Source organism: Meleagris gallopavo, chromosome 5 (assembly GCF_000146605.3).
Source record: "Meleagris gallopavo isolate NT-WF06-2002-E0010 breed Aviagen turkey brand Nicholas breeding stock chromosome 5, Turkey_5.1, whole genome shotgun sequence".
Taxonomy (NCBI): Eukaryota; Metazoa; Chordata; class Aves; order Galliformes; family Phasianidae; genus Meleagris; species Meleagris gallopavo.
The window spans coordinates 34,736,889-34,759,593 of record NC_015015.2 but is presented as its reverse complement, the minus strand read 5'-3'; the positions used below and the strand labels follow the sequence as shown (position 1 = coordinate 34,759,593).

The window sequence follows — 22,705 nt, the reverse complement described above, 5'->3', positions numbered from 1 at the left end:
CAGCCGTGGCGGGCGGGGAGCACGGACGGCTTCCCGGAGTGGGGCCTCGTCCCTGGTGCCGCTCCCTCGTCCGTTGATGGCGTTGTGCTGTGTCCCGTCGGCACCTCACTTCCCAGCTGCGGGAACCGGCACCGCCGTTCTGGGAGTACCCTGCCAGAACAGCCCGACCGTGAGCTTGACTGTTCTTCAGGGACTTGGTCCAGGTGGACGGAGAGCCCCTCCGTACGCGGCTGGATCGGGCTGCTGGGCTACTCGCGGCCGTGCGGCTGGGCTGTCTTAACTAGTTTCAGTGTTCGTGCCAGTGTCCTACAGCTGAAGGGGCTATCGCTGCTCCCTCCGGGATTTGGCACAAAGTAGGAGATGCTCTGTCTTAGTGCGGCAAACTTTTTTTTTTTGGTAGGAGAGAGTCTATATTTTGTTCTGAAGCTCTCTTGTTTGGGAATGGAGAGAACCCCTGTGTATTACCGTTGTAGATTTCTTTCCAGTGAAATTTGTCCTTTTTATGTCGGTAACTAAGTTTGGCCTAACTTCGTTATTCTGTCCTTGTCTTGCTGTGGTGAAGCAGGCTGGTTTGGCACCAACTTTATTTCTTTGTCCTGAATATTGAAAATGTCCTTGTTTCTTTTTCTTTTGTTTATTAATTTTCTGACTTGAATTCCGTAATATGTAGCATACTTCTAAAACATCCATGCCTTTTTTGGAAGTGCAAGAAATAAAAATGATTATTTTTTATTTTTTATTTTTTTTAATTAAAAGACAAATGAAAGATTAAGTATTTGGTTGGGTCCTAACTTGCAATGAACTAAAGGGATGTGTGATTGGTGATGAGATTCTTTTTTTCTCTACAGAAAAATGAAGGAACTAGCATGCCATGTTTATCAGCTGCTTGGGAACACCTTAGAACCTGTGTGTTGGAAGGCCCCCCCCACACTTCCACACAGTGATGGGAAAAACGCAAGGCTAGAGCACGGTTCTATTGTGCAGCCCCACTTAACTGCCCATCAATCTGGTTAAAGCTTGGGTAGATTTAGTAAAAAATGAGTGGACCGGTGTTCACTTATTTGTGGTGTAAGGAGGTATAAATACCCTGTCTGATTGGTCGTGCATCTAAGGGCATCTCAGATCCTTCTCTGGGTGGCTTCTGTTTGCCTGGCTTCTGAAGGTGCAGTGCTGTATGTTAGCAAGGTATCTGGGGAAAAACTCAGCTAGATGTTGGAAGACTGCTGGTGCTGGCTGGGGAGAAGGGTCTCTTGGGACGTATAGTCTTTGAAATGAAGTTGTGGTCCTGCCACAACTCTGTGCCAACAGCAGTAACACATGACAGAACTTGTTTTATAGATAAGTACCAAGCTGCTTGCTATCGAGTCTTTTGGCCCCTGTGATTCACCAAGGAAGTATCAGACTCCAAGTAGTATGTGAAAATGCTGCACAACAGCATGAGATTGAAAGGGGCTCAATATGTTTTGCAAAACTAAATGCAGAGAAATTTCCATCTGAAATTAAAAGAAACCAATCCCTTAATGATAATAATATAAATGCCATAGATATGGGAGTAGCAGCTGTCATCTGTAGCTGGCATGTGGGACACCTTTGCCAGGAAGATTATTCCCATGACTAATCAAGTGACTCCTGCAGTGCATGCAGGCTCCCACGTCACCTATGGACATTCTCCTTCCACCATTAAACTAGCCCTTTTTGCTTATTTTCTGAAGACTTGTGAACACATGCTGAATTTAAAAGTATGATTTTTTTTTTTTGTGTGTGTGTGTATTTTGTTTTATCAACTATGCACAGAAATGGATGCTCAGAGAACCTCTCAGAGGGAGATGTTTCTAAGCAACTGGGCCAACACTTCTTAGATAGAGATGTGCTATTATTTATTGGTTTGGGAAATAAATGTTTGACAGATAGGGCTAAGAGTTCCATAGCAATCTGTTGAAAGTGTAAGCCTTTGGCTACATGGTGACTCCTTGTTGTGAAAGTAAATTGGCCTCATCGTGATTTATATATTTAAGTTTTTAAAATAATAGTATGTCTTTAATCTGCAGCCTAAGTATTGTAAAAGTAGGAGAAGTTTTCTTAATAAATGAACTTTTATGAGCTAAATGTTTGCTTACTGTACTGTGCTTCATAGGTTTCATTTTTTCGTAGCTAAACAAACGTCAGAAGGCATGAAAGACTCTTGTACAACAAAGGAAGCTTTCCTTGCACCTACATAAGAGAAATGAGTCAGAGTAGGATTTTGTTGTTTCCATAAGGCTTTCAACACCATTGCAAGAAAGTTGAGATTGCATCAAAGAGAATGGATGGAAGTTACCCTTTTACAAGTGTACCGGATACATTTAAGAGCTGTTGGTTGATATTTGAGGGCTGATAATGAAATGTAACCTTTCATCCTTGCAAAGCAGTGATCCAAATTTATCTTTGGAACAAGTTATATTTAAAAATATTAGCTGACATGGTTAAAAGATAAAAATAACCAGATAGCATCCTTCTAGATTGCTCTTCTATTGCCGACCCCACGTAGTAGTAGTTGGCTTCTGCATTCTCTTAAAGTAGAGTTTCTATTTGGTAGTAAAGTAATTCAGTGGTTCCCTTTTCACAGTGGATAATGTCTGAGGATCTTGCCAAGATGTATTTGAGCTGGGTTCAGTCTTCTTGGTATGAGATTGACATCCTTGCACAGAGACTCTCTGGCCCAAGGACAGATGTCATATTCTGATGACCTATCTGCATGCTGCAGGAACTCTGGTACTTGGTAGGGAGCGGCTGGCTGGCTGGAGCTGATGAGCAAGGCAGTAGCATACCCTGTGAGGCCAATCACCTGGAGTGCACTGAAACCAATGGCATCTCAGGCGCTGCCCATGAAGTGCTGCAGCATCTAGTTCCTTCTGTCCCAAAGTCTCTCTTGGTGATAATTGGGTTCTTCAGCAGCTCTTGGTGCTGGAAGTCTTCCCATCTGTGAAAGGCATGAGCCCACCTGCATGTAAGGCGTGGAGGTGACACAGGGGCCTGCCACGTGTTATGGAATGATCCAGGGGCAGGTGTGAAGTTCTGTATATGAAATGTCTTGTGAAAAATCTCTGTGCATTATAAGTAAAGAATCCAAGGCAACAATAGTTAAAAAATAAAATAGGGTAATATTTGCTTACAGATACAAGAAGTGTGAGTTTCAGATGGGAAGCTGCAGGTGCACTAGTCGCTGTGGAGTTTGGGGTACTTGCCCTTTCAGCAGCCTGAGTGGTACTGCAGAGCTGAAGGAGCCCTGGGTGTGTGCAGTCTTTCCAGTGGGATGCAGGGGACCTTGCCTGTCCCTGTGGGGATGTGGCTGTTTCCCTGTTCACACTTTTCTGGAGAAGAGTGGCGTTTCCTGCAGTCAGGTAGGGTGCCTGATTGATGTCTTCTGCCAGCATCTGCTGCTCTGGGCCACTTGTGCCAGGTCAGCACTGAGGCCCAGTATGCACTGTTCCCACAGAGGTGAGGGCCTGACAAGCTGGCTTGGTAGAGCTTGGTGTGGACTCTGTACCCTGGTCCTGGCAATGGCACAACCTGCTGCATGTCACTGATACCCTTCTGATGCTGTTGTGAGTTGAAATCTATGTGAGGGTGACTTGTGGGGGACCTAGAGCTGGTGAGCCAACTGGCTGCAAAATGAGGCAAGAAGCCCTAGTCCTAAGAGCTGACATCTATTGATGAAAGCCCAAGGCTGACATTTTAAGCTCAGAATCCAAGTGATACTGTTCAATATCAAGTATATGGCCTGAAGTTAAAAAATGTTTTCAATACAAGCTTTGTTTGCTTAGAAATCCCTGTGGGATGTGAACTCTTCTGAAAACTGTGCTTCAAAAGCTTACTGTGGGCTTTTCACTCTTCTTCTGGGACACTTTCTGCATCCTCATGATGCATACCTCCCAGCTCATGAGTGACAGCTGAAAAATGAGGCAGGTCCTTCTTGTGTGTGTTCGTAGGTAGGTTTTGAAACCTCCTGAAACCAAGATTTCTGTTCCTGAGGATTTAAGAAATACATAAGATGTCACAGATTGGGTTTTTTTTCTTCTTCCAAATTCATCGGATCAGATAATGAGACAAAACAGTTTTGTATTTATTTATGAGAAAAAGAAAAATTCTATTCTATGCTCATAACAATTCAATTTCTGTCCATTGCAATTAAAACGGGAAGAGACACTGCTTTTTCTGATTTGAGGTGCAGATGTAAGGAGCAAGATAGCAGAGCTGAAGATCTGCCTATAGAAATATACTGGCTCATTGTTCTTCACAAAGGATTTTTGATACTTGCTTAGCAGCATGCCTTGCAATTAGTTGACAATGGGAGGTCTGATGCATACTGCCATCCAGAAGAAATATGCATAATTTTTCTTTCTTTTTTTCCTAATCAAATGCACATGTTCTGGCATAGTGGGTAGGTAGGTTCAAATCTGTTCTTCTGGCTGGCTGCCAGCAGAGTCCAGAGCCACTGGAACTGTAAATACAGCAGACAAGTCGTTTTATGATATCAGACTGAGGAATTCGGCATTGGCAGGGATCCTGGAGTGGTTGCTTTGGCTCCATGTCAAAACTGATGTTTATATCTGTGTTTGTCAAGCAAGATTAGTTAGCTTGGTTAATTATACACAGGAATGTATAATTTTTACTTGACAGTCAAAGCAATAAAATGAATATAAACCTGGGTATATTAGCTTGCTTTTGTTTTTCATCAAATTATTCTCAATGACTTTTTTGAAAGTTTCAAAATATGCTTATTTTCTGCAATCTATCAGCAGGGATAGAGTATTGGCAAAGCAGATCAAAATTTTACAAACAGTGATGCATGTACCCATAAGTGAGCTCAGGAGCATGGGTGGCCTTGATAGGATGTTAATGGAGCTTGGACTTAAGCTGCTTATAAGCCACTTCACTTCAACACCTAAGCTTAGTACCTGTTTCGTGTCATCGCTCCTAAGAACCTGAGTTTAGTGCACTGATGATAGGCTTACTTCATGGCAGAAGTGGAGAAACTGCACCGTCCTCAGTCAGCGTGGCATCAGAGCCTCTGCCAGCAAGTGGCTGCTGTTGGCCCTCCTGCCCAGCCCTTGCTAAGGAGAAGTCTGAAATCACCCACTGGTCTCCTTGAGGAGCCTGTCCCTGCACTATGCAGTCAGGATGCAGAGGAAGATAGAAGATGGCCATTCCTGCAAGAGAAGGGAAATGAGTGGGGGTTAGATGGCATGGAGGGCATGGTGTTTGTGCATGCATTTGTAGTGTCAGGGTAGTTTATTCAATATTTTTCATGTCTGTAGTTTTGCAGTCAGGCAGTGCTTGGTGAGAGTTATTAGACTCCTGAGCTATATAATGATGGCAGAGACGTGAGGTTTTTCCACAATCTTCCACATACTGGTAGCACGTCTTCCTCAGTACCTGCCTACCCACTGCAATAGCTGTTTTGGTACCAGTCCATTCCAGTGCTGCTACGTCAGCTTGTAAAGCCAGAGACTTGCAGGTGAAGCCATACTGATGTGCATGTCAATATCCCTATTACTCACAAGTCCTAAGTAAATAGGTGCCTCTCAGTTTGTTTTTTGTATAAGGGCTCATTGCTTGTTAGCTGTCAATGTAAGCCTCACCCAGCTGTGTGGGGAGGAATGTGGTAAGCAGGTGGCATGAATGTCACTTGGGCCATGGTGTGCTTGTCCTTTGGACTCAATAGGTGTGTGCGGCACTGTCAGGCACAGTGTCCTTGGGAGAGTTGCTAGGGAAAGCTGCGGGATTCAGAGGGCAGTGCCCCCACTGCCCCTTTGCCTGGCAAGGAGAGATGAGCTGACAGCCTTTTTCCAAGGTGGTTATTAATGAACAATTGAGTTCATTACAGCTCAGTGCTAATAACAGCATACATTTAAATGAAGATGCATTGATGCTGGTAACACTGCTGCAGGACAACATGTACGCAATAAAGTGAACTTGTTCCTTTCTATTAAGAATTCCAGCTGCCTGTGCTGACCCTGATGTTCTTACTTGATGACAAAGTAAACTCTTGTTTCATCAACTTTCAGAGTTGCTTGATTTGCACAGCCTTATCCTGGATGTTGCCTCCTAAGCAATTGTCTTAGATTAATCCCTGGAAGCCTCTTCTCCCTCCCTTTTCTCTTCTGCTACACCTTTTCGTCTTCTAAACAGAACTCTTTTTTTTTTCTTTTTTTTTTCCTTATCAGCAGTGATGGTGGTGATGGGGCTTAGCAGGCTGCCCAGGGAGGTGATGGAATTACCCTCCTTGGAAGTGGTCAAGAACCATGCAGATGTGGCACTGCATGACATGTTTTGGTCAGGATGGGCTGGTGGTTGGACTGGATGGTCTCATTAGTCTTTTCCAACATTAATGATTCTATGATTCCTTCCCACATGTGGAAGGGATGGGCAGAGGGAAGATAAAATCAGAAAGGAGGTAAAATCACAGTGACTCAAACATGAATGCATTTTTAATAGATGAAAATTTGCCACTTGCTGAGTGGACTGGGCACACTTAGAGATCAACACTTACCAAATATTTCAAGATGACTCTTACAAAGTACTTATTATTATTATTATTAAATACTTTTCTAAGAAGTTTTCTCCTGCTTCTGTTTTAAGGATTGCCTTTCCCTCATTGCGTTACAGGTAAAAAGTAAGCTGTCCTTTGGCACCAGCAGGTCACAAAGTGCTTGTCCACCTTGCAGTGGATGGCTTGTGAGAGTTAGGAGGTCAGGAAGGGAAGCTGGTGAGTAAGTTTTACTGATTTTAGACTTATGGAGGAGGATATGCGCATGGCAACTTGAGGAAATTGGGAGCCCTTCATTGGATTTATCGTGACTACAATCCTTCTGTTTCAGTGCTGAGAACTGAAAGCATTGTTAGAATGCTGCCAGCAGAATAAGACTCCCTAAGGATCTGGAAAGGCAACAGGGGAGATGTAGGGTTGAGGTGCTTTTGGAACTGCTCCTGGTACCTGTGCAAGGGCAGCTGATATCCCTTTGGTGGGCTCAGGGTTATGAATAACTATTGCAGGGTGGCTTTAACAAAAGGTTTTGATTTACGCTTTACATTGGGTAGCAATTTGTTTCAGATCTTTTATTGCTTTGAAAAGAGACGACAGGGAGTTGGTCAGGAAAGCAAGAAGATCTCTCTAGATGTTTAGACAGTGAGGAGGAGGAAGAAAAATAATGAAGGAAGCTCCTGCCAAGTAGACTGGCTCCTGCTGCTTAACTATTCACAAGCATGCCATTCATACCGCTCCTGCAGTGGTCTGGAGAGCTGTAAGCCCCCTTTCCCTTCTGTCACTCACTTACATCTGCATCTTCTGTCCCTCATTGACAGAGGAGCTCTTCCCCACAGTCATTTCTTTGTCATCATTGTGTTTTGATAAGATGCGCAGATGAAGAATATCAGTGCCATCACAAAACACTTAATGGAAAACATCTGGTCACAGAAGCAGCTCGTTGCTCTAATTTTGCACAAGTAAAGTAGTGCAAGAGATTTTATTGAACATAATGTTTCCATGAAAGCTCAGAAAACATTTGTGCTACCAGCCACCCATGGCACAAATGAACTGTAGATTAGAGGAGTGTATATAGCACACTGTCTACACAGTCTGGAAACAGTTTGCCCAAAGCTTTGTCAGCTGGAAATGGCAGAGTAACCACATCTTTTGGCATACACCAGGGAATTGCAACCTACTTTGTAGCAGAGAATAACTTTTGAAAATATATATATTAAAAAAATATATGTGAATATGAAGTGTGTGTGTGTGTGCGTATATATAGTTCACATCCTTTTTATCAGGATACTCTTTGCTTTCTTTTCAGATCTGACTGGCCAAACAAAAAACGTTTGCATTTTTTCACTTATCTAAGTCATAATAATCTTTGCATAGACCTTATTTCTTGCACTGTCACTTTTTAAATACAATTTGATAAGACAAGATAAATGTTTCTAAAGGTTTGACTCCACATCAGGAACTCACTGAAGCTTTTTTTTTTTTTTTTTTCCCCAAAGTCCATTTGAAATCAATGGGTCTGAAGCACATCCTTTTGTGCTTGGCTTGGACTGTGTTATGGTATTTAGACTACTTCAGGAAAAGTTGTGATTTCTTGTTCTGCCCTAATTCTTCATCTGTTTTGTCTTGGGTTTGAGACAGACTTTTGTTTGCTGCTTGGAAGGGAGTAGGGAGCCTTTCTTGATAAAGGCTAAGTATGCACGCTGTTCACACTGTAGATGGCAATTGGGATTTGTTTCTGACTTTTGTAATTGTTTGTCTTGCAGCAAACCTGCTCATATCAGGAGAGGTATCCCAGCAGTGCATATGGGGAAGTATATGCTGCCCAGTGGGGGCTGGGGAATGCTGCCTGAGTGGGGAGAGCCTGGGATGCACAGCAATGTTTGGCAGTTCGCTCCACGCAGTGGGTGCTGGTGGAAAAACATCCAAAACTTGAGAAATCTGATAGGAGTGTGCTTTTTTTTAATGGTAGTTTAAATCTCAGTTTTCAACTTTCCCATTCCTAGGTTAAGTTGTGCTTGTTGTTTTTGCCGCTGCAGACTATGTAAAGTGTAACTGCACCTTTCCCTTCTACCAGATTCCAGATAGGAAACTAGAAGTAGTTTGAAGGCGGAAAAGGGAGGAGCTTCACTGTAAGTGCTGTAGCATGTCCTTCCATTGAGGTATTCAAATCATGGTATCTGATTAGCCATGCATGTAGAGAACAGGGTCCCCCAGGATGTACTGATAACTTCATTCTTTATAGTATTTACCATTGCTTCCATTTTCCTAAGTTAACGTGAGTTCTGCTTTCCTCTGGCTGTGCAGCATGTGCACGGTGTCTCTGGAGCTGGCCAACAGGAAGGGTCACTGCCTGGTTAAGTATTTTACATGCTTCCTCTTTGCAGAGGAGCAATGAGAGAATTTGCAAATGCAAGTCCTTGCTGGCAAATGTACTGTAATTTAACATATGATAGTTGTCAAAGGCTGACATGTCAAGGTTTTGCATTTCACTTATATTTCCAAATACACAACTTGGCACCTAACTAGTGACTTAGAGGTTCAGTGCCTGCCTGACACTTACAGAGATAATTTCTTGGCAAGGATGAAAATGTTGTTGACCTGTATATTGGTGGTTTTTTTTGTTTGTTTTTTGTTTTTTAATTAATATGCCTGCAAATGATAGAAATACTTCCTATTTCTTGTTCTTCATGTCACAGTTGTCTTCTGCTAGGTCTTGGTTAAAAGTCTGTCTGCTTACAATCCACAGAACAAACTTCAGCTAAGCGCGATAATTTGGCTGCAGTTAGGAAAAACAGCAGTTATGATGATGGTGACCAGAAGTAGAAATTGTGTCCATTTTACTCCCATGCCCACTGATGCTTCCATACTCCTTTATATCTGACTGGCCCCCATATATCTGTATTCCCCCTTGCCAGGGGGTTTCCTACTCCTTGCCATCTTGTCTCCATCCCAACAAGCAGCAGAGGTAGGCACAGGGCTGCTGGCCCTGGCTGCCCAGGGAGCAGCTCCCACCCTGCCCTGTCAGCCACACCTGCAATGGCTCTGAGGACACACTGCTCCCATCATGCTGGATGCCAGAGAGGAAAGCCTTTGGAAAGGAAGAGGAAAATGAAGGGAACAGAGCCAGAAAGACCTCTTCAGGCTTTCTGCATCCTCAGGAAACGTCCTGAGCCCACACTAGAGACCACACCTCCTGCTCAGCGCTTGCAGTGCTTCCTGCAAAAACTACCTTGCATGCTGAGAAACACTATTATTTTAAGTCCTGGTTCCAAATTCTGTCTTGAGACCTTCTGTAGTCTGTTGCTGTGGGAGCTACTGGGTAAGGCTGCAGGAAGCAGCAGATGAGCAGAATGAAGGGGGCTGGGAAGGAAACTTGCAGCCACGGCCACGTCCTACACAGAGCCACCACTTGGCTAGTGTGTCTCTGTGAGTGGCCATACTGCCATACTGTCAGCCTGTGGGGCTGGGCTTTTTTGTCAGGTGGTGGCAGCATAAATCTGTGGGAGAGTCTTGATCAGGAGAAAAAAAGTGGGATTTAAGCAGACTGAGTTCACATCTGGGCTCTGGTACTGCCTGGCAGCTGGGTTTTAAGACTAAGCTTCCTCAACTGTAGATCGAGGGCTTTTGTAAATGGTAACATCCAACTGCAAGGGTGTGCAAATAGATGGAGCTCCATTTGCCTTGTGCATTCGTATGTGTATCTATGCATGCTTTCTTTGCTAAGGGTTGCGTAGTTCCTGTTGATGCACATCTTGCTGATATGAGCATCAACTGTGGATGGTGGGGTGGGGGCACAACCACACTTAAATGGATAGATAGATTTATTTATTTACTAATATGTTTTTATTGCCTAACCTTAGAACAGGTGTATAGCTATATCATCATAAACGGCCTTGAATTTGAACAGCTTCTCTCTCTTTCTGTGTAGAAAAGTGCTGTGTCACTATGTACACGTTCACCCCCTTTTATTGCACCCAGACTCAACAGATTGCATTGGTGTGAGGTACAAGGGTAGCCAAAGCAGGCAAAGCCTTAGAGATAAAGACTGCTTATGTTGTTTAGGCACAGCAATATTACTTCTGATGGTAATTTATTATAGGTAGCTTTAATGAGTTTACCCATAAATATTAATTTACACAAAGTCCTGTGCAGGGTAAGTGTGCTTGTTAGCTAGGCAATGTCCTTCACAAAGGTGGGGGGATCAGGAGGTGAGTGAGACAGCTTCATTGCAAAGTTTAGGTTGGAGATAACTGGTTTCATCAATTAGCCTTAATTTGGCAATACTGCTGTGATAACAAACACTTGAAAACCATTCAGCTCAGTTTTAGTGGAGTAATGTCTGGGCAGCCTTAGAAGCCTGAATGGCTATAAAGCTTTGTGAGCAACTTTCAGGCACTTTTAGGGTACTGCTGTGTGACAGTGTTTAGTCTGGACCCTGCCACCTTTAGTAGCAAGGAGGGACACATGCTGCTGAGACGGGGTGAAGGGGAAAGTCTGTCCCCAGTGAGGTCGTCTTCAAGTTGGTGGTGGTTCACAGCCACCTTTGGGGTGAGATGTTTGAGGAATGCACAGCAGGTGCCACCTAGCAGGTGTTAGGGGATAAAGCTTGTGGGCAGCACTGTTCACTCACCCTGGGCCCACAGGTTTAAAAGTGAATGACAGGTAACAAAGAAAAGGAGCTTTGGCCAGCTCAAGCAGCTCTGATAGCAGCAAGAAACCTGTAAGGACTTGCTGTGGCAGCTGTCTTTCTTGGTCTTTTTTTAATGCACCCGTAAGAGCTTTGAAATACACAGAAGCCTTGAAATGTTGCAGTGAAAATCGTGGTGTAATCTTCTGGGTGACTAGTAAGCAGCAGAACTGAAAAGGTCTTAATTCCTGACAACGGATGTAAGAATGGAATAGTAAAGGAGTTATGACCTTATCTTCTTACAAAATAGGTGGGAATATCCCGTGGAGGATGTATTTGCTGGTTGCCATGCCTTTATTTCCCACTGGGAGCCTGAACACCAAGGAAATCCTTACATATTTCCTTAATGAGCCCGCACTGACGAATCTCCTTTCTGCAGGGGGTGGCCTTCTCCCTGCCCCATGGGGCTCATTACAGAGCTTACTACATCTGTGCTGGATGTGCACCTGCACTGGATTTGTACCCATGCTGGATGTGCACCCACATTAGATGCATATGGAGCTTTCTCATTAGTGCTGGTCATCCTAGTTTACTTCTTGGGGGAGAGGGATAGCAAAGTAGTTTTCTGGGTGATGAAAGAGACCTTCAGGTACAGGCAAAAGTAATCCAAAAGTGCAGCATCACAGGACACTTTTTTTGAAGCACAGATGAGCACAGATGTTTTAGCCTATCTGTAAGAGGCATGCAGGTGTGGGAGACCAGTGAGACCCAGCAAAGAGAAGCTCCCTGCTGGTGCGTGCTGCAAACATATTTTTTTTCCTCTTCCCCCCACAGCTTCTCTATGAAGTGTACTCTGGAGGAAAGTTTGCGTTTGATTGCCGATAGCCTCACGCTCTGCACGTAGCACTGTCATTAAGCCATCATCTTGCTGGCCGGCAGCCAGGGCTCGGCAGCCGAGGGTGGGCGGTCCTTCCGAACTGAAGCAGCCTTTATTGATACACTGGGGCACTGCGCATGTTTACAGCTGCTAATTGGGGGCTTAAACTGAATATCCTTGACTGAACTAATTCACTGGCAATAGCCGTTTAAATTTCAGGTCCTGCCGCGATGGCATGTCTGCTCTTCACAGCACGTTAGTCTCTGTTGTAGCTGTATTGTCTCTGCCTGCTTGCAAGGAGCAATGGCTGGGTAACGTTTCAGCCTAAAAACTAGTTTTAGGTCAGAGGATGATGTAAAATAAGTCTTCACCTGATTTTCCCGTTGCAGAATGTCAGACATGAGCTCTGAAGAGCTGGAGAAAAGTGTTAATTGACATACGTGCAGGAATATGTGGATTATTAAACAAGAAGACAAGACGTTAATCTTTTTCTCAATTAGAAGAGACAAAGGTGCTCGCTGCAAGTACAGTTGGGATCCTATGGCAATTTTAGATTTATTTCCTTAAACCTTAGTCTTCTCTTTTCTCCTGGTCTTGCCAAGAGACTGAAGACAGAATCTGAGTGGTTGCCTGACAACAGGAGATGTTTTGTTAAGTCAAATAAAATAACAATCCGGACACTATATGGAAGAAGGTAAATGTAACTCTTTCATCCATGAAATAAAAAATCAGATTGTTCTCCTTAGAAACAGGGAGACCTTCTTCCCCCATCAGGTCCTTTGCAGTTTTCTGAATAGTCTCTCCAGCTCTGGGACCCCAAGAAGCATCCAGCAACAGGAAGATTTTGATGAAACTCACTGCTGTCTCCAAGCTCAGTTCACAAATGCTCCCTATTCTCTTGGCAGCTGCAAGTGGTTACTGCCAGCTCAGGTCATGTCTGTTCCATGGTTGCCCTGTGCCTTCCCACTGTATACTGGCAATGCCCTGGCAGCCAACTGGAAACTGGAGAGCATCCACACTTATCTCAAAGTGGATGTTCTGCTAAGAAAAGAAGAAAAATAGTCTTATGCTGAAGCTGTCCTTCTCTTTAATAAGAACTCTTTAAGCCACAAAGAGCTCAGTTTTGTTGTCCATCATTAGAAAAACTTCATGAGGCATGTTACAGATTAATTTAATAGTTCATTTTTAAAAATCAGTGTCTATCCATAATCTAGCTGCCTTACAGACAAATTCCATAAGATTTGAATGCTTACTGGGGGCCCCTTGAGCTACCACTGGATAACATGGCAGTCATCAACATCTGCATGGTATGATGATAATTCATGAACAGAACTTTCATGTGTAATTTTTTGTTTCTGCTTATTGAACCTCTTCTGGAACTAAGAGTAGAAGCAATCTTCTGTCTTACTTCCATAAGAATAATGAGCAAAAATAACTTCAGTACTTTTGAATCTTTTCCTAGAAAATTTATCATCTTTTTCAGCGATATTCTCCCCGGTTCCCACTCTCAGGCAGCCACTCAAAATTTCTCCAAAATATATCTCTGTGAACCTTGGAAGTGATAATTGAGCTATAGAGGCACATGTGAAAGACCAAAATGGAATAAGGAGAAAGGTTAATTTTTTGGTCTTGGAAGATCTCAGTTGGACAGTCAAGCTCACCCCCATTCAAGGAGAAGCAAATACCAGATCAAGTGGCTAAAATCCTGTTCATAAAACCAGAATTGTTTGTACAGTTACAAGTTATTGCAGCAGGAATGAAGATGTATGTCCAATATACACTGCTCCAGACTTCCATAGAGAAGGAGTCTACCAGTATACAGTCCTTATCAGTCATTCATATCTCATTTGGCCCTTCCAGAAGACTCTTCTCACCTGCTTCCCAGGCACCTTGTGCTTAGGGCTACTTCTACAAGCTGATGAAGGAAGTTTCAGGCAAACAATGCTTGAAGGTGAATTCATGGAGTAAGATCTGCCTTGTTCTTCATGGAAGAAGATGGTAGCCCCAGGGTTTTTATTATTTTATTAGCTTTTTTTACTTTTTTAGATGTTTTCTATGCTTGGCTTTAGGCCTCAGTATGAAGATGATAGTTGAAGTGAAAAGATATGGGTGACTTCCCCTGCAAAATTCTAGCCCTTTTTTCAGTGTTTCTTAATTATATATTATATTATATAATTCTTCCTCACAACCTTTTCCCCTACTGCTTCCACCCCAGAGCAAGAAGCTGACCAAGCAGAAGGTGAGGCTTAGCTCTGTAAATCCAATGGCTAGTTGACTGCAGGCTGAGAATCAAGTTATGGGTGAGGAGTTGAGGTAATGGTTTCTCGCACAATGCTGCTGCTGAAGCCCATTTTGTGATTTGTGTGAATGAAGTGAGCAGGTTTTTGCCCCTTGGAACTGATGATTCTGTTTCCAGTAGGCATAAAGCTCATGTCTCTGTTATTTTTTATTTTAACGTAATTTCCTTTTTTTTGTTCCCAACCATCTCTACAGGGTAATAAATTACACCAATTTTCATAGTTCATTCTTCAGTATAGTAGTTGCGTGTTTTAACTTTCATAAATTCAAATAAACTAGCATTTAATAATGTTCATGAATTTTTTATACTTAACTGTTATGTGCTACGCAGTTTAAAAAAAAAAAAACAACAAACACTTGAGCACAATTGGGTGCAACAAGCAAGTACTTAATAAACATCCTGTTGTGCCTGTGTCAGACAAGCCTCAACTGAGAATCTCTCATCTTTGATCATCAAATGTCAGACTACTCATGTTCTTTTAATGTGGAGCATGCTGTGTGCCTTATGCTTTCTGGCTGTACAGACTGTCAGCAAACTAAAAGCGGTTTGAGTACAATATGCACTCAGACCAAGTCAATCAAGTGAACCCCAGTAATCCTCATTTCCTAAATTTTGATAAAGTGATTTTTGTTGTCACTTGAGTTGAAGGTTAGAAACCTCATATTGAACTGAAATTTTGGAAACTTGGAAGCGTGGAGCCAAATAAAAATATATCTGGAAGCTGCACTGGTTGTAACATCATTTAATTCCTTTTAGTAGCTTGGTTTTCCGGACAGCCACCATAGCAGTATTTTGGGTCAGCATTGCTTTCTGTCTGTATAGTTGTTCATTTCATCTGACAGAATTTACAAGTGACTTCTGAATTTAACTGTTTGATGCATGAGCTTATGCAGAGGTCATCTACACTAGGGATTAAAAGTGGTAGCTGTTCAACAGTATCCAAGACTGGTGCAGCAAATGGAAAAAACAAATTTTAGACTTTTTAGTTAATGGGTTGTGTGTGTTGGCAGGGTAGAGTTACACAGGTCACTTTTCTGTGGTTGCAGATCACTAGCTCTGAAAAGAAAGGCTGAGATCAGTGCGGGTTGAAGCAGCATCTGTGCAACCGACCCTAGGAGCATGTGGGGACTGTGGCTGAGAAGCAGGTGAGGAGAGCATCTCCTCCTTACCCGCTGCCATTGTGGTCTCCTGTTCAGCTTGTGTGCATATTCTAGCTGAGGTGTTTTCTGAAGTGTTTTGTTCCAAGTATCAATCCACTCCAGTGCTGCTTGTTTTCTGAAATGTAGCAGAATGATGCCTCACAGCATGGTCCTAGCTATCAGCTACGAGAATGTGTTTTTTTGCCTTGCTAGAAGCATTGGAAAGCAGGGGGGAAAAAAACCCTCTCTGTGGAACTGTTGGTTTTTTTATCCATCTCCAAATTTTGCTAGTGTCTTGCTGTTTGACTTGCAGATTTTTCTGGTTGAGTATAATACTTAAAACTGAAGGATGAATAACTTACTTTCACAAGTTCTGTGCAGCGTGAAGCTTCCTGATGATTCCTGGCTCCTTACTAAAGCTGCTGATTACTGCTTGTTTAACAAGTGGTTGCTTTGCACTCTCTTGGGATATCTAATATCTCTGATAATGACAGTGCAGAAACTGAAATGTTGATAATTTGCTTTTTATTTTCCAAGTTTTGTAGGCTTTAATTTATGACCACTGGAGCATTGGTCTTCAAAATACAGTCTGTATGTGTGATTGCAAATGTATGCATGTACATGTTGGTTCTTACGTTTCAGCTGTTGTATAAGGCAAATCCATCTATTTTAACTTGAAATAAGATGAGTAGCTGAAGAAATTTCCTCTAGCGCTTACTGTGGGAAGTTAAGCCCATGGATTGTATTGCCAAATAAAAGAAGTTAGGTATGTTTCTGCTTCCTGCTGTCTGCTGGAGTTAGTTTAGGATTGAAATTGGCTGATGAAAAGAGGTGCTCCCCAAAAAGCAGCCCACTCTTGTGGGCACAACAGTAAAACAAACAAACAAACAAAAAAAAAACAAAAAAAAAACACAAACCGTTTTCATTGATGCTCCCTCACCTGAGGGGTGAATGGCTTAATTACCATAATCCACCCTCCAGCTTTTGTTGCTAGTCCCTCCACTTAACTGGCAAATACCAGTGTTTACCAATTACCTAAATTAAGTCTGGGTCATGCAGCTCATCTCCTATTTCTTGCTTGCTTCTAATGAATCCAAAAGTAGTGCTAACAGGTGGAGTCCCTGCTGAAGTGAGCTTGATCTGCTCTGGAGCTGCTCCAGCCAGTTCTCTGATAAAGCCTGATGTAGTTTTAGGAGGACCAGAATGATTTCCCTTCATTGTTTAAGGTTTTGTTCAAATATTCTCCATGCCAGGAACTTTTGCTTTTCTCCCTTTGCTGCTACTAGCAAAATTTCTTAAAGTTAAGCTATAGCAAGGCCAGAGATCTTGGATTCTGTGGGAATTGTTCTGCTGGTTGATCCCTAGGGGCTTTGTGTGTTGTGGTTGCAAAAGGTGCCTGTGGTAAATAATGCATCATTGTCTCCAAGTTGAAGCACAAGTTTTGCTAACAGATCATACTGTGTGAGGGGAAACTCTGGCATTATGCCTGGATTTCATTGGTAAGCAAAGTACCTAAATCCCTTTAAGGATCTAGCCTGAAGTATGTTGTTCTTCAGCACCTTTTTTATTATGATGTTTAATAGTTGTAGCACTAGTAGTTCTGGAGGCAGTTCAGCAATCTTGCAGCATAGGCTGCATCTCCCTGGTGGCAGCTGTGTCCCACTTTTGGCCTGCTGCCTGGCTACCGGAAGCCTCTGCCCCCTTTCCTGCCCTCTCAGCTGCTGGGGTCATGTTCCAGACATGCAGGGACCAGGTTTAGAGAAGGGTTATTTAAATTGTTAGGCTTCATGCAGCTCACTTGTCATGGGATGGGTTAAGAGCTCACCTCTGTGAGTTGCTGTGCTGGAATGAGGAGGGTGTGAGAGGGTTGTCCCCCTCAGTGTGGGTACAGCTCCATCAGAGCATCCCTACATGCAGGTGCAGCTGGTTTGACTTCCATCAGCCTATTACAAACTCATTTTCAGTGCTTTGCTTTAGGCTGATAGTGAAGTGTAAGCTTAGCTATGAAGCCATTTGTAGACCAGAATGACAACAGAGCAGACAGCACCGATTGCAACCCACCAAGTGCCAGGTGTGATAAGAGAGGGCTGAGAATTAAAGGTTTTTACAGTTGTTCAACATGATCTCCTACCCCTATGACGCACCAGCCTTAAAGCAACGGTTGCCTGAGGTGTCTGGGTACAGAGCGAGTCGTGACTTAATGCTATCTGCAGGTACCGCTCTGCTGGTCCTCATGGGGAAGAAGCAGAGCCAGTTTACACATCACTTGAAGTGCGGAGCTGTATTTTTACAGCTGTAGGCGTGTGTATGTACATCCTAACTACCTAAATCCTGTTCCTGGTAGCAGAGGGCTCAAGGGATACCTTGTGCTGGCTGACAGTGACTTCTACCCCAATCCCAGTACCATGAACAGCATGGCTTTATGTGTGCCATGAAACAAAATTCAAGAACTCTGGTGTTCCTAGGTGTAAATTTCAGTTTTTCTTGGTAAGGCCTATACTGTATCTTCAATGCTGTTGCTAACCATGCTTGGCAAATTATTAAGGGCATGTCATGCCAGTGGTGCAAAATCATATAGTCTTTCTATGGATTAAGCACGAACAAGACTTTGGATAAAAAAGTTAGGATGTCTTCTGTTTGGATGGCTGGAAAACTAGATGTGTAAAAAATCCAGTTGAGTGCTTGGGCACGTGAAGGGGTGGTGGTTAATGAGTTGTGTTATATCTGTAGGCTGGTAACAAGTGCAGCAACACAGGGGTGTCTTAGGACCAGTCTTCTTAACTATCTTATCAATGACCAGAAGCAGATGGCAAAGCACACTCTTATCAAGTTGAAATGACACCAAGCAGGGAGAACCAGTTGATGTGCTCGAGGGCAGGGTTGCTACTGAAAGGGAAGCTGATGGTCCAGAGAAACAGGCCAGCAACATTCTCATGAAATTCAACGTGTACAAATGTGAAATCCTGCCTTTCTGAAGGAAGAGCTCCTGGGGGGCTGCTGTGCTGCCCAGGGAAACCTGAGGACTTTAGGAATCTTGATAGGCAGCAAGCTGAAAAGGGGCCTGCTGTGTGCCCCTGCACAGCAGCATCCAGGCAGTGGCGGAGCCTAATAGAGATGGAATATGATCACCCTCCCTGCTCAGCCCTGAGAGACTACTTCTAAATATTGAATCCAGATCCATAAATGAATATATCCTGTCATCTGCCATCACTCTTGCTGCTAATACTGGCAATGAAAGGAGATATTGGAGGGGTGGGAACAGGACTTCTATTGCCATGTTTTTAGAGCAAACACCATAGAAGGTGACTGGTATCACTACCAAGTGGTTCCAGTAGTGAAGGAGTGACTCTGGGACAAAGATCTTGTATCCAACCAGTAGTCTCTCCTTTTTTCCCTTCTTTAGGTGCTAATGATGTTAACTCAAGTTTGTTTTTCTGTAAAAACCCTCTTAAGACCCTTTGTCTTGAATTCAGTCATGTGGTTTGGAATAATTCATACTGAGATTATCTCATCATGCAAGGTGAAATTTCCATGGTGAATGAAATAACTGTTTCAGCAGCTCTACAGATGATCAAAGCTTCTGAAAACTGTTTGGTTAGTTCTGTGGCTCAGTCTATGAAAGCAAACATATGCTGCCCTGTGCAAACACAATACAAAAGAGTTAGACTTTGCTCTGTGGACTTCTACGCACCCTTCCTGGGGATCCTCACTTTGTGTTGGATCAACAGAATGTATGTGACAGAAATCAGAAGATATGAATAGAAGATGGAGGTAGTAAGGCATAATGTCCTGGGACCACTTTCTACTTTCATTATGACTGGCAATTCAGTTTTGCAATGACTGCTCAGCTTTAGAAACTCAAACTTCATCTTGAATGGCTTCAAAGTCACGTAGCTTTAGAGAACAAAAATATTGCATCATAAATACCAGTTTTTGTTGTTTTTTTTTTGTCTTGGTGCATATGCTGCGAAATATGAAGGTTATCTATTTCCTGTTTGGAATTTCATACTGCTGATCTACCCAGTCAAAAAAGTTTGTGTGAAAGTTCCTCCTGGTGCAGCTTTTGTACATGTAATCTGAAAAATGCTGAGCAAAACTGGTGATGGGAGGATGGTCAGGGAAGAAAAAGTGAATGTGGGCATCTTGGAGAAATAATTTTCTACAATCTTTATCTTTTTTCAGGCTATGGTTGCTTGTTATCCTGGAAATGGAACTGGGTATGTGCGTCATGTGGACAACCCGAACGGTGATGGGCGCTGCATCACCTGTATTTATTACCTGAATAAGAACTGGGACTCCAAGGTGAGTGAGCCACAAGGCTGAGGCAGAGCATGAAGAAAAACTACTTCAGAAACAGAGCTTTGGAGAAGTCAGCTGCTTCTGCAAATTGTGATGAACTTTTGATCAGATGGCCCATTCTTCATTGCCTTACATATATTTGTTGGTGTTTATAGCAACCTCTTGGAAGTAAGAATCTGAACTGTTTCCTTATCATTCTGTCTCCCATCCCACACACACATTGTTTTGTTGTTATAGAATAACAATTGTAAGCACTGGACTGTGGCATTTAGTTTTGTTTAGAGAAAAAGAGCAATGAAACTCTAGAAAGAATCATAATCCCCTGAGGAGTAAGTGGATTCTGCGAGCAGAATAAAGTGACAGCCCAAATCTAGCATTTAACTTACAGGAGTTCTTAATGCAGTTGCATGTGTTTTTCTTCCTTATAATGGAGAGTGGTCAGGCCCTGGAATGGGCTTCATAGGGAGTCTGGCTCCAAGCCTGCTGGAGTTGAAGAGGTATCTGGACAATACTCTCAGATATAGGGTGTCCTCAGAATTTGGGTGGTCCTGTGTGGAGCTAGGCCTGGTGATCCTGGTGGGTCTCTCCCAGCTCAGCATAATCTATGATTCAAGAGGATGGAACAAGCATGTGGCTTAGCTTGTTCTCTGCATCTTTAATCACCAGTGGGTCTCCTTTCAGGGTAGTACTCTTGCTTCTTCCTGTATTACTAAAAACAACTAAGTCAGCCTGGAATTCACCATACTTTTAGTTTGGAAACAAAATAAGGGTTTATAAACCACAAGATATCTTTTTACACTTCTAAACAATCAAATTGTGATTCTGTGAAATAGCTCCCCTTAAGATTTTGAAAGGCTGCTACAGGAGAGATGGGGACAGAGTTCAGCAGGATCTGTGGCAATAGAACAAGGGAAAATGGCTTCAAGCTTAAAGAGGGTGCATTTAGGTTAAATATAAGGAAAAAGTATTTTACAGTGAGAGTGAGGAGGCACTGGAACAGGTTGCCTAGAGTTGTGGTTGATGCCCTGTCTCTGGAAACTTTTAAGGTGAGAGTGGATCAGGCCCTGGGCAAACTGATCTAGCTGTGGATGTCTCTGTTCATTGCAGGGAAACTGGGCTAGATGAACTTTAAAGGTCTCTTCTTACTCTAAGGGATTCTGTGATTCTACAAAATACAGGCTCTGAAATACCATAAACAGTTTTCTTGCACTTGCTGGGAGGAGACTGATCTCACACTGAAGTGAAACATCCTTACCTGCCCTGCAGTATCCACTGCTTCCAGAGATGTGGCTGGAAACTCAAGTTTCTGGGCATTTGTGACAGGGCCACTGTTTTCTTTCTTGGATCACTTACTTTACCCAGATATCTATGCTAAAACATTACAAACTGTTTGAAAGTTGAGGTGACCAGGAGATGTGGTATACAGTTCCAGTGTGGTCATATAGCTGCCTTAGTTGTTATTAGATGTTTACTATGTTTTGATGGTGAGGAGATGAAAATAAGTTGTTACTCACATCAATATGTGGCTGTTTGTGTGTGTAACAAGTAACTTCTCCTTTTCTTCCAGCTCCATGGTGGAATTCTTCGAATATTCCCAGAAGGGAAGTCCTATGTAGCAGATGTTGAGCCGATTTTTGACAGGTTGCTTTTTTTCTGGTCAGATCGAAGGAACCCTCATGAAGTCCAGCCTTCTTATGCAACTAGGTAGGTAGTACATTTGATGCTGAAGTTTTGCAAGGAAAAAGCAAAGCATGACTCCTACCAATATTATATCATTTGTATCTAAAATTAGGGCTATTACATATCTGTTTTAAAACATATGTGCAGATATTGAATAGATTTCATGTATTTCAGTTACTGGAATTTCATCAAATGAGGAATAACAAGTTTGAAAGACAAATTCTTTGTGTGACAGGGAAAAGTCCTTTGCCAGTGACAGAGGTCTTCCAAGCTGGTCATAGCTGTTTAGCTGGGAAATGTTGGTCATACTTTTGCCCTTATAACACTTCAGGGATTCTTTGGGCTACCATCTGTCACCAGGCTATGAAAAGCTGATGTGACATAGGGTAGCTCCAAGCTGCCTAAAGGTATCCTAGAATAGAAAGGCATGCAGAGGTCTGCGACTTATTTTGCCCTCTGTTACCAGGGGCTGTGCACTTTTTTATGCTTTCAAGCAGAAATTCTCACCTATATTTCTATCCTACTTGTTTGAATACACATATAAAGTGCTATCTGTATTTCTCTTCAAATATGTGCCATTTGTATCCTTTTTTGATTTATGAATCCAATTGTTTTATTTGATTTCTTTGTAAGAATTAAACTTATTAACAAAATTTGAAACAAACACAAGATTTCTTTCTTTTATAGGTATGCCATGACTGTGTGGTATTTTGATGCTGAAGAAAGAGCAGAAGCAAAAAAAAGTTCAGGAACTTAACTGGTATGACTTTTACAAAATATTGTAGTTAGAAGAGTAAGGCCTTCATTTTTAGGACTAGTGATTTGAGATGAAGTAGGACAGTTATGAAAGTAGAAAATTAAGGCCTGGGCTCAATAATCCTGATGGGGAGTATGGAATAGGTGATTTTTGATTTTTTTTCTTCTAAAACTACAGCTGAGGTGTTAATTTTACTTTAGGATTAACTTCTGTGTGGACACATTCACAATGACCTTGGACTGTATAGACTATGTAAATTAGAAAGAAACAAAGTTTATAAACATGTACAAGCACACCTTTTGGCAGACAGTTTGCTAGAGTAGCTGTGATAATGGTGCTTTCCATGCACTGCCTGCTTTCAGCTGGTTTCACAGGTGGCCTGAAATCATCCCAGAGATATTTCTGTGGAACCCCAGGGTGACCTGACTCCAGCTTTCCTGTCTGCAGCACCTGGTACTGTAGTACTAGCATACAAGTGTATAATTAAATGGATATACAGGT

At 42.6% G+C, this 22,705-nt stretch overlaps 1 protein-coding gene across 1 annotated transcript in view; it reads left to right on the top strand.

The window, feature by feature from the left end:
* Positions 1-22,689, top strand: part of EGLN3 (egl-9 family hypoxia inducible factor 3) — a 107,475-nt gene extending 84,786 nt beyond the window's left edge. The window contains exons 2-4 of the mRNA XM_010711666.3: positions 19,651-19,770; positions 21,335-21,471; positions 22,135-22,689. Coding sequence (XP_010709968.1) covers positions 19,651-19,770; positions 21,335-21,471; positions 22,135-22,204 — 327 coding nt within the window. The 3' untranslated portion in view covers positions 22,205-22,689. The remainder of the gene's footprint in view (positions 1-19,650; positions 19,771-21,334; positions 21,472-22,134) is intronic.
* Positions 22,690-22,705: the final 16 nt, after the last annotated feature.